General features: G+C 40.8%; 1 protein-coding gene across 2 annotated transcripts in view; it reads right to left on the bottom strand.

Moving 5' to 3' along the window:
- The window catches only part of ATRX (alpha thalassemia/mental retardation syndrome X-linked), a 301,403-nt gene that overhangs the window by 185,062 nt on the left and 103,325 nt on the right, over positions 1–13,016 (bottom strand). For both annotated transcript variants that reach the window (XM_006902875.1, XM_006902876.1), the window contains one exon: positions 5,349–5,442. In XM_006902875.1, the coding sequence (XP_006902937.1) occupies positions 5,349–5,442 (94 nt within the window). The remainder of the gene's footprint in view (positions 1–5,348; positions 5,443–13,016) is intronic.

Here is a 13,016-nt window from a genome sequence, read left to right as displayed (position 1 = left end):
ATAAAATGTATTTGCAATGAATAAGTCATTGATTTTACAAAATTCAATCATTCTATCTCCAGCTTCATTCCTGTCACCAAGCCCATGTTTTCCGACTGATTCTTCTTCTCTGTTCCCAACTTTTGCATTCCAGTCACCCATTATTATCAATGCATCTTGATTGCATGGAAAAGAGATTAAGGTTGTTAACAATTTTAGCCTGCTTAACTCCACAATCAATACTCTTGGCACCAGCAATCAGTAAATCAAAAGACTAATCTCATTAGCTAAATCTGCAGTCAGGAACTTTTTCAGAGTACTGAGAAGCAACAATGCCAATTTAGAGACTAAGGTGTGCCTGAGCCAGGCCATGGTTTTCACAATTACTTGCTATGCATCAAAAAGCTGGACAAGGACCAAGGAGGACAGAAGAACTGAAGCCTTTTAGTTGTGGTGCTGGTCAGAGTCCTGAAGATACCACTGACCACCAAGAAAACAAATAGGTCTCTCCTGGAGAGGGTGAAACCAAGTTTCTTCTTAGAGGCAATTTGGGCATGTGGCCAGGAAGGACTGATTCTTGGATAAGGACATCCTTGGAAGAGCAGAGGGACAGCACAGGAGAAGAAGACCCTGGATGAGATGAACTAATACAGTAACTAGGGCAATGGGTCAGGTGTATTGGAGTCAGTGAGACTGGCTCAAGACAGGGCAGCCTTCAGAGCTGTTGGAGATAGGGTCACTATCATCTGTAGGCAACTCAACGGCACATAACAACAAGGTCTGATGGGACCAAAGTCTTGGGAGATAAGGTCAACTGTCACAAAATAGTCCATAAAAACAATGTTCCACATCTTTGCTTGGCAAGAAGTGAATGGGTATTAAAAGTATCTGGACATGTATGCAAAAGTAAATTATCAGTCTTACCCTGTCTACAAGTAATAGATAAGAAAAGCAAAGATGTATAGAAAAAAAATTAATCCAAAGGACTAATGAATCAAGTGAACCTCAACTCCATGATCATGAATACTAGACAGCGCCCAATGGATTAAAGGGATTAAAAGGATCAAAAAAGGAAGTCTTAGATGCAATCGAAGAAAAATGGGGAACAAAATTCAAAACCCTCAAATTGGCCAGGATTACTGATCTGATTACACTTGATTGTGCTTATGTGAAACCTGTGTTTGGACCACAAATCAGTCATCAGAACAGAAACACTGCATGGTTCAAAATAAGGAAAGGAATACACCAGGGATGCATCCTATTTCCGTACCTTTTCAATCTATATACAGATCATTCAGGAGGCTGGGCTCTATGACAAGGAATTTGGGATCAGAATTGGAGGAAGATGTATATTATTTAGAATAACCTATGTTATGCAGAAGACACAAACTTGCTTGGTGAAACGGAGGATGGAGAAGGTCAAGAACTTCAATATGGATTGAAGCTCAACATCAAGAAAACAAAAATTCTCACAAGTGCGCCAACTGGCGCTTCATGATACATGGTGAAGATCATGATAGACTGGTGCATCATGATATATGGAAAAGAGATTGAGATAGTTAACAGCTTCACGTTTTCTTGGCACCTCAATCAACACTCTTCATACCAGCAGCCAGAAAAGCAAGAGACGAACTGCACTAGGAAAGTATGTTGTCAGGGGACTGCCCTTGAGTACTGAAGAGCAATAATGTCTGTCTGGAGACTAAGGTGCAACTAATCCAGGCTATGACCTTCTCAATTAATTGCTATGCATCAGAGAGTTGGACAATAACTACAGACGATAGGAGGAGAATTGATGCCTCTGAGCTGTGGTGCTGGAGAAGAATATTAAATATACCATGGACTGCTAAGATAAAATACAGGTTCGTCCTAAAAAGGGAAAAACTAGGCTGGTCCTTGAAGGCAAGGATTCTGAAGCTCCATCTGACATACTTTCGGCATGTTGCAAGGAGAGACCAGTCCTTTGAGAGGGACACAATGCTGGGCAGGGTGGAGGAACAGCACAAGAGAGGAAGACCTTCAATAAGATGAACTGACTTAGTGGCTGGGGTAATGGGGGTAGGTGTGTCAGAGACAATAAGGTTGGCTCAAGATACAACTGGGTTCTGAGTTGACGTACATATGATCACTATGTGTTGCAGGACACTTGCCAATACATAACAACAACTGATCTCATAGACTGGTAGAATACTTGAGGCTAGGGTTTTTAATTACTATTCAGAATTGGAAAAAACCTGTTGTATAATTGATTCACTGGCAACTAACAACATCAGCCAAACTATACACATTATTACAGAGTGATTAATAATAGTAAGGAGATACACCCTCCTTAGAATTGCCAACAATGGAAAGGCAAACAACAAGCATTTATCCAAGAATAAAGCTTTCAAGGTAAATAGTTGGAGGACAGAAGGATTAATTGAAAATAATAGGAAGTAGAAAATTGATTACTTTGTTGACATTAAAATTAATTTCCTGAATCAAAACGCATATCAGGTCAGCCGAGGTCTCCGTGCGAGGCAAATGCATGGGTTGGTGCTGTGGCCATGGAGCCGCTATGGGCTCGCAGGCCCCGGGCCCCAGTGGCGCAAGCACAGGCCTAGAATCAGGCACCTCTGAGTGAAGTTCTCCTGTCCCCGGTTCCAACTTCCTCCCTGTCCAGCTGAGCCCCCTGACTGTTTAGGGGAGAGAGCTAGCCCTTCCTGCTTGGGCTCCGGGCCTGGCCCTTCTGCATAGAGGCCAGGTGCGGAGAAGGGCCGCCGTCATCTTTGTTGACATGTTTTGCTCACATCCCCGCCTCACTTGTCCACAGAAGGATCGAAACTTCAAGATGGCTGACCAAGACCCTGGGGACATTAGCCTCCTCCAGCAGATGGTGGCTTCAGGCACTGGGGCGACAGTCATCTCTCTCTTTATGACACCCCTGGACCTGGCGAAGTTGCGGCTACAGTCCCAGAGCCCCTCAGGAGCCAGTGAACCAAAACCTCCCTTTAGACTGTGGAGCATCTCCTACACCAAACTGTCGTCCCCTCTCCAACCTGCTGGGAAGTGCCTCCTGCACTACAATGGAGTCCTGGAGCCAAACGGGGCCCACTGTGCCAGCTGGTTTCAGGTTCACACCCACTTCACTGGCACCATGGATGCCTTTGTAAAGATTGTGAGGCATGAAGGCACCAGGACCCTCTGGAGTGTTTTCCCAGCCACCATGGTGATAACTGTGCTGGCCACCGCCATTTACTTCACTGCCTATGACCACCTCAAGACCTTCCTGTGTGGGTGAAACTTGACCTCTGACCTCTATGCACCCATGGTGGCTGGCGCTATGGCCCGATTTGGAACAGTGACTGTGATCAGTCCCCTTGAGCTGGTGCGGATGAAGCTGCAGGCTCAGCATGTGTCATACTGGGAGCTGAAGGCCTCTGTCAGGCTGCAGTGGCTCAGGGAGGCTGGGCGGTCTCTGTGGCTGGGCTGGGGGCCCACTGCCCTTCGGGATGTGCCCGTCTTGGTTCTATACTGCTTCAACTACGAGTTGGTAAAGAGCTGGCTTAAGTGGGTCCAGGCCAAATGACCACACATCTGTGGGCATCAGCTTCATAGCTGGCGGCATCTCAGGGACGGTGGCAGCCATCCTGACTCTGCATTTTGATGTGGTGAAGACTCAGTGCCAGGTCCAGCTGGGAGCGATGGAGGCCATGAGAGTGAGGCCTCCACATGTGGACTCTACCTGGCTGCTGCTGTGGAGGATCCAAGCTGAGCAAGGGACCAAGGGACTGATTGCAGGCTTCCTCCCAAGGATCATCAAGGCCGCCCCCTCCTGTGCCATCATGATCAGTGCTTATGAGTTTGGCAAAAAGTTTTTCCAGAAACTCAACCAGGAGTGACTGCAGGGCCCTTAAAAGGGGCCAGGGATTCAAGACCCACCCACATCTGCTTCATGGATGGATGTAGGCAGGAGACTGAGCCAAGTGCCTTTTCCTCAGCACTGAGGAGTGGGGAGCTGCTTCCCTTTGTCCCTCTGGGTGCTCAGGACCCCCCCCCACATGGCTTTCTTTCTGCTGCTCCCCATTCCTAAGGCTCAAGGAGCATCACTTTTCTATCTCCCAAGTTCAAGACCACATCTGCTGTCTGCCCACACCTTCATTTCCCTGGGTTTTGTTTTTTTTTGGTGTAACTGGACCTGCCCCCAGGAACCAAACACCCTGGCTAGGCCTGCCTCAGTCTTCCCTACTTCCATTAATTCCTTACAACTTAAAAAAAAACCTCATATCAATGATTCAATGAAAAATGATTACTAAAATTTTACTTAAAAAGCAATTAAAATAAATTTTTTTACAGACAAAAATAGATTTTGTACAAGAATGACATGTAGAAGACAATAGGGAACAAAACAGATAATTTAATAGAAAAGGAAATTTCAGACGGAGAAATATAGAAATTAAGGTTACAATGTAACCACTGTAATTGTCATAAAATGAAATGTGTAAGAAAGTTAAAAGAAAAACCAGTATCCACAAGTTAGAAAGAAGTGGAGAAATTGTAATCCAAATCCTTTGCTAGAAGAAATGTAAAATAGTATATAGAAAGACAAAGAAAGCTCTTTAGCATTTCATCAAACTGTTAAAAACACAATTGTAAAAATGAATTATTCAACTCATGGTTTTAGTCCAAAATAAAAAGAAAACTCATGTGACTAAAACGATTACAAATACTATTCCTCAGGAAAGAAATGTAACATCTACAAAATGAAATATCAAACAATAATCTATTTTTAAAAACCAGCATCATCCACCTATATGATATTGAAAAGGCACCAAAGACACAAATAGGCATAAAATGAAAGGATGGCTTAAGGAACACTGAGCTTCAGAGTTAATAGAAAGGCTGGAAACAGGTAATGGTAAGAATGGAACAACATAATGAATGTATTAATTTTATCTCCTACAATGGAATTCACAGCCTCTCAATAGTTGCTGCGCAATCAGCTATAAATTGGTTACATGACGATACAGAGAATATATTCAAATATCTATCATTCACTCACTGTCACCAAGTTGGTTCCGACTCCTACGTGACAATTCATTGTGGAAAGAGAACAGAAGGAGACTACACATCTTTCTCCCTCAAATACCCTGATGGATACAAAATGCCAGAGATGCAGTCTTTGAATTATCAAGGCAAGACTCTCTGAACTATAGACCACCAGAGTTTGCTGTATTTATATACATTCTTTTTAGTATATGTGCTGCCGAAGCGAGCACATACATTCTTTTAAAATTAGTAACTTTTTATAATTAGGTTCAGATCAAAGTACTAATTATTTTATCTATTCCTAAATTTTCTCTTTTTCTTACAAAAATCATAATACTTACCTTGTTCTGGGCCTCTGTTCATCTTCAGATTCACTAACTTCTTCACTAACTCCTAATTCCTGAAAATCAGAATCTTCTGAATCATCACTGCTCACTTGAAAAAAAATTAAAAGATATTAACTTATCAAAAGTTCCCACAAAAACAGAATATTTATTAAAAAAATTCACATTAACACTTAGAGCACTATAAAAAATATCTGTGATATATGTATTAAAGGGCATTACAGGATAAAAAAAAGACACTCAAAGCTGGCAGTCAAAACCAACTGATAGTGGATCCAAGAAGAGGTTGTTTGAGGATATATATATATATATATCACCTGAGAGACTCCAATCTCTCTGTCCCAAGACCAAATGCTACTAATATCCTATTCCTTGATAGGGATTTCATATAGTCTCATCAAGTTGACCACCTACAATATGTGCAATTCTTTGTATGTAAAATACAACTGAGGGACTTCTGGTGCTGTACTCCACAAGAATGCATTGGTAATCAAAAGGCAGCCTCTCTATGACAGTACAAATCTTCAAGCAATTCCACAATAGAAAGACACTAACTTGATGGCAATGCTGTTAAAGAACAACCTTTAGTAATTTAAAAGGTTATTTATGGAAAAACAGTCAAATACTCTGCCTGCAGTTCTAATTTAAGATTTAAATAATCAATTATATTAGACTGATAAGGATAATTTATCTGACAATTCAAACAGTCATACAAAACACCAAAGAAGCATTTAACCAAAAAGGAGTTAGATTATTGAAAACAACCAAAACAGTGCAAAAAATGAAGTGTGGTTTTTGTCGACTACAACTGAAAATTGTTGACACAAGACATAAACTACCTAAGGACGATGGAGAAAAGAAAAACAGACAAAGAAACAAAAAACCCAAACTGGCAGGCTTAGAAAGTTAAAATTCATGCCCTAATGGTTGTATTGTTTTTTGTTGGGGTTTTGTTTGGGGGGTTTTTTGGGTTTTGTTGTCATTTCCCACGTTTAAATCTTGGCTTTGACAAACATAAATTTTTTTCTTTTTTTTTTTTTAAGAACTTAATTCACTTTGTTATAGAAAATCCACTATGTGATGGCCATAGCTGGAGCCTGAGTCCTCTGCACGGAGACTCTGGTGTGAGTCTTTACAAGACGATCTGTGAATTCCTGGTAGGGAGACTTAGTGAACACCGTTTCTTTCCAGAGATCTGGGGTCAGATAGCTGTAGGTCTTTGAGATGGCATCAAAGTTGACCAGGGTAGCTGTGCAGCCCCTGGCTGAGGTACCTCACTCAGCATAATGTCCTCCAGGGAAGATTTTTTGTACATTTCATGAGTTCCTTATTTTTCAATGCAGCATAGTATCCCAATGTCTGAATATACCACAGGAGAAGCCACAGACTAGGGAAAAAATATTTGGTTAATGACATGTCTGATAAGGGACTTATATCAAGAATTTATAGAATACTCAAGTACCACACATAACAAGATAAAGGTAAACAACCCAATTGCAAAATGGGCACAGATTATATGAACAGAGACTTCACCAAAGAAGACATTCAGAGGGCCAAAAAGCAAATTAAGAAATGTTCAGAATCCCTCATTTCTATACAACAACTGAGAGAGGACTCATTTTTCAGTCAGATGAAGCAGAGCAGGACAATTTAAAACAAGACTGGGACATTTTATGGTACTATATTATTTTTGTTCTGTACTGTCAACTAAAGACCAACTCACTGCTGACCCATCATCCAGTTTTCAAAGGCAGTAAATCACACAGCAATTGAATGTCCATATCCTCCCTTGGAGAAGCTAAGTGATTCGAACCATTTCCTTTGACTTTATAGCTTAATTCTTTACCACTAGGCCAAGAAAGCCCCCTAAAAATTAACAGAACAAATTAATATAATCTTCAAATGCTGAGAATATTAAGGGAAAGAATGAAAAAAAATAGAATTTGAGAAAGGGTGGTGCACAGTATGACAAATGGTGCAGCATGGCCATTCTGAAATGTGTTTACCTGCTATGAGAACACACATCTGCAAAAATGACCACACTGAAGACTGTTGTTGTTAAGTGCCGTCGAGTCACTTGCAACTCATAGCGACCCTTAGGTACAACAGCCCTAAACTCTGCTCTGTCCTGTGCCAATCACACTGTTTCCAATGCACCCATCCCAATTACCCCAGTCACTGAATCAATCCACCTGATAGAGAGCCTTCCCCTCCTGCACCGTCCCTCCACCCTCCCAAGCAGGGTGTCCCTCTCCAAGGACCAGTCCCTCCTTACAACATGTCCAAAGTATGTCAGACAAAGCCTCAGAATCCTTGCCTCCAAGAAGCTGCCCAGTTTAACCTTCTCCAGGATGAATCTCTTTGTTTTCCTAACAGTCCATGGTACCCTCAATACTCTTCTCCAGCACCACAGCTCAAAGGCATCAATTCTCCTTCTATCCTCCCTAGTCATTGTCCAACTCCCTGACACATAACAAGTGATTACAAAGACCATGGCCTGAATTAAACGCACCTTAGTCTCCAGAGAGACACCATTGCTCTTCAGAACTTTGGAAAGGTCCCTAACAGCAGATTTACCCATGGCTATGTGCCTTTTAATTACCTGGCTACTAGTGCCAAGAATGTTGACTGTGGAGACAAGCAAAGACACTGAAGACTAGGAAAGTGATTTTCCGGGTGGGTACTGGCATTCACACTGGACTATTCAAGGATCTTCTGAGACACAAGATGTTTCTTTGGCTCCATCTCACATAGAATTGAAGAGCCATTTATACTATGATGCCTCAAATTAAGACAACTCTTAATTCATGGTCTCTCTCTGGAAATGAGTTGGTTAGGAAGTCATTCCCTGGATTAGCAGGGGCACAATCTTGAGGTACTACAGTATATTGTTGTGTTTCTGTACCACAGAGTTAAATCTGACCCACAGCTAACCCTCCAAAGGTTTTCAGAGGCAGTTAATGACACAGGACAAAATTGGTCCTCCTTCTCCCAAAGAGCAGCTAGTGGCCTTGAAACCCATGCACACTATCTTTGCCACTAGGCCACCAGAGCTTGCACTATATTGGTTCAATGTAAATGACACCATACTTCGGAATTGAATTTCTGCAGTGCTACCCACATCTGCTGGCATATCCATCAAAAACCATCCCCTAAACTGTCAGGGGGTGGCAGTTTAATAGGATGACTTCCTAGTTCTTCAATCATCTGACTGAACTCATTTCTGACTGAATATCAGTTCAGGGAGAAACCATGTAATACTAGGCAGGAGGGTGAATAGTTTTTCCTTATCCCTTTATTGAAAGGTGCTGGTCTCTGTCCACATGGGTAAGTTCTGATATTGGTTCTAACACTTGTCATTAAAGAGTCCTTCTCCAAGTTCAATGACGGAGTATTACTTTCTTCAGAGGAGCAGAATTCTACAAGTCAGTTTCTCCAAATGGAATTTCTATACACTTCTAGACTTTTGTGGCTAATTGGAGAGATGAGGGGGGAAAGTCTGTTAAGAGAGATTTACTTGAATCTCTGACTGTGGGAATTTGTGTCCTTCTCTAGCTGAACTCCAAGCAAATATCCGGATTCTTTGTCTCAGTGAATTGTCCTTACCAAAGTAGAGTAAATGTTTATTATTGCTGTAGTAAAAATATTACTTCAATTTGGGAAGACCTTTCATGTACAACTCTACTGGTGTAGTGCTTAGAGGGATGTGCTGATGACTCAAAGATGCTGTGTCTCTGCTGATTCCAATCCACCAGTTGCTCTGCAGAAGCAAAGATTGACAGTCTCCTCCCATGTATTATTTAGCCTCCAAAAACCGGGTGTAGAGTCATCTGTGAGTTGTTTCCAAGTGATTTCAAGACTTAGACATTCTCAACAAAAGCTATGGTACTATGTCATTAAATGATGGTGCTGGGTCAGGACTTTCACTTCTCAGATGTATGTTTCTTTTATTCTGTGCTATTGTCTTAGTCTAGTGTCTATGAAAATTCATTTAGGGTCTTTGGAAACTCATGTGGACTCAGAGGGGTAAGTCCATGGCTTTGTCTCTCTATGCAGGCTGGGGGCTGGCTATGAAGTGAGTGGCGGGCAGGAAGCCACTTTTCTGGACAATGAGAGCCCAAAATGCAAGTCTGGGTTCTATGAAGATTCATTTAGGGTCTTTGGAAACTCATGCAGACTCAGAGGGGTGAGTCCATGGCATTGTCTCTCTGTGCAGGCTATAGTCTGGCTATGGAGTGACCGGTTGGCAGGAACACATTTTTCTGGCCAATGAGATCCCAGGATGCAAGTCTGGGTTCTATGAAAATTCATTTGGATTTAACTGGTTTTGCTCAAACATTCTTCTAAGTGGTATAGCAGTAGTCTGTCCATTTGCTGTACAGAGGTAACTCATGGTTGCTGTGATGCTAAACACTATGACACTAATGGGTCAAATGCGATAATGGTTACCCATGGTGGACAGTGTTTGGTGGAACTCCCTGATTATAACAAGCTTGAAAGCAGGAGTGGCATCCACTTCCAAAATGGCTTGCCTCTGGAAACTCTATGAAAGTGGGAAAACAATGAAAGTTATACAAGTGTTCAGGTCTTTCGTACGACTTGACAGCACATAACAACAACAAACTGGCAAAGATATGATCCCTAGTCAGATAAACTATTTGAGGCTAGTAGAAAGTCTTGCACAATTCCTTGACAAGATATTCAGGCCATAATATCTCTCTATCCTAAAAAAAATAATAAAACAGCAGCACAACAGGCACAAGGAAACAGGTAATGTAAAACCAGGCCAAAAAAGTCCCAAATAATTGCCCAAAATACATAATAAGAAATAAAAAATATACATGAATACTTCTCATGAACATAGATAAAGAAATTCTCAAAACGTTCCTCCCTTAAACTTTCCTATTTGCAAGACATGGATGAAGCTTGGAATTTCTTAAGCCAAAGAGGAACATTAGCAGAGTAGTAACAGTTTTCCAGAGAACACTAAGTCCCTGCACTCTCTCATCCAGTTACTTCTGCCCTTAAACCTTCCTGACTACAACACAGAGAGAAGGAGTAGGATTTCTTAGAGAAACAGAAAATGGAGTGGACCAGACGCAGTTTTCCACAGCAAAACAGTCACCCAGTTTTCGGGAGCACAAATATATAGGAACAACAGAGACCATCCACCTACTCTCGGACATTACACAATTATAACAACCTAACATCTACCAAGAAAACATTGACATAATGTAAAAAGAGCAGGTGGCATTCTCAAATATTACTAAAAAAACAAAATAACCCTCTCCTGGAAAAGCATTTTGTAGACCCAATGAAGAACCGAGACAAAGACAACCAGAAAAAATATGTTGATGTAAAATTATCTAAATAGCTACAAAAGAAGGTACAAATGGTGGAATAAACAATGGAAGCCATTAAAAAAACATATTAGAGACAAGGAACCAGAAGAAATACATTGATAAGGATTAACTTTAACTACTATAGTAAAAAAAAAAAAAGCAAGGATGGAAGAAAGAAAGAAAACAATAAACAGGTACAAGAAAATAAAAGCGTATCCTAACACAGAGAGGGTACAGCGAAAACAGGATGAGAAATAAGAGAAAAAATCCATAATAATAATATAATGCATTCAAAAATATTAAGAAAGAAATGGCAAAAGTGTGCCCAACACTCTAGATTGTCAGTGTCAAACTCAGTGAGCTGGAAGAAAAGAACCTCAAAGGAAACATACTTCTATCTAGAATTTATAAAATACTTGAGCACCACAAAAAGATAAAGGTAAATAATCCAATAGAAAAATAGGCACACGATATGAACAGACACTTCACCAAAGAAGACATTCAGATGGCCAACAAGTACATGAAGAAATGTTCAAAATCCCTAGCTCTAAGAGAGATGCAAATCAAAACAACTATGAGATATCATCTCACCCCAGTCAGAATAGCAAAATTTAACAGAACAGCAAACAACAAATGCTTGCGAGGTTGTGGAGAAACTGGAACCATTATTCACTGTTGGTGGGAGTGTTAAATGGTGCAACCACTGTGGAAGGCGATATGGCGATTAATCAAAAAGATGCAAATAGCGATCCTATTTGACCCAGCAATTCCACTACAGGGAATATACTCCAAATAGATCATAACTGACATCCAAAGCAGATATATGCACACCCATGTTTATCGTGGCTCTGTTCACAATAGCAAGGAGTTGGAAACAACTCAGGTGCCCATCAACAAACAAACGGATAGAGAAGCTCTGGTATATTCACACAATGGAATACTACGCTGCATTGAAAAACAACAAACTCATGCAATATTATTCAAAATAGGTGAGGCTGGGGGACATTATGCTAAGTGAAATATCTCAGTCACCAAAGGACAAATACTGCATGGTGCCACTGCTGTAAAATGGGACAGATATCAGGGTGGGGGCAAGACTGAGAAAAACTGGATAAATTGTGTATACTGAACTGAAACAGATGAGGGAATGAATAATTTAAAAGCCATGTATGATGGGGTATTATGGCTATCACAAGAGTCCACAATTAAGGTTGCATAATGGAATGTACTTGGGGTGGTGGGAGGGTTGCGGGGGGATTGTGTACCAGGGAAGGAGTGTTTCTTTTACTTTTGAAAGAGAGGAGCAAACTGGGGGGGGGGAGAGAAGTGCAGCAATGAATGAATAGAAATCCAAAATCTCTGTAAATACTCATTAAAATTATATAAAAAGATAAAATTAAAGAAAAAGAGAAGAAAAAAATAGCTGAACATAGAAATTCCATATGACCCTAGTATTCAACTGCTTGGAATACACCGAGATAATGAGAATTGAGGCACAGAGAATTGTAAACCAATGTTTATAGCAGTGCTATTCACAATCACAAGAAGATGGAAAAAGAGCCAATGTCCAACCCCAAGATAATGGATTGAGACACAACAAAATACTACAAAGCATGCAAGAGCAATGATTTTGTAAATCAATATCTAACTTGGGAGGGAATGGAGAGTATTATGCTAAGTGAACTAATTTTGTCTCATAAGTACAAATACTGTATAAGACCATTATTGAAGAAATAGAAAAATAACTAGTAAAACGTGCATGGGGATCCAAGAGGGAGGAGAGGGGTTAGGATGGACAGGAGGGTAATCTTAGAGTTGCACAATTTGATGGTGGAAGAAGGGGTGGGTAAAGGAAATGGGAAAGATCCAAGTGGAAAAACAATGTATACGAACTCTGTATGTAAATCAGTGTAAACTAAAAATTTTATTTAAAAAAAGAAATATAATTCTGGAACATAAAGGAGACGGGTAAGCAAATCCAAATGTGAGGAAGTTAAGAGTCCAGTATCATAAATGCTTGAGCAATTATGTTGAAAAGACCAAATCTTTTGAAAATCTGTTTCTTTAAAATGGAATGCAGGGCAACCCAGGTGCTCAGAACAAAAGCCAACTGATGAAAAAGATACAATATTAATTTTTGTTCCCATGCCAGATTTGTCCTGGAGAGGGTTAAACCGGGTGGCTCCTTGGAGGCAAGTATTCTGAGGCTCCGTCTAACTTACTTTGGACATGTGAGGAGAGACCAGTCCTTAGAGAGGGACATCATGCTTGGGAGGGTGGAGGGACGGCGCAGGAGAGGAAGGCCCTCTATGAGGTGGATTGA

This window comes from Elephantulus edwardii, unplaced genomic scaffold (assembly GCF_000299155.1).
Source record: "Elephantulus edwardii isolate Elephantulus edwardi_28Jun2011 unplaced genomic scaffold, EleEdw1.0 scaffold00464, whole genome shotgun sequence".
Classification (NCBI taxonomy): Eukaryota; Metazoa; Chordata; class Mammalia; order Macroscelidea; family Macroscelididae; genus Elephantulus; species Elephantulus edwardii.
This window is presented reverse-complemented; position numbering and strand designations above follow the sequence as displayed.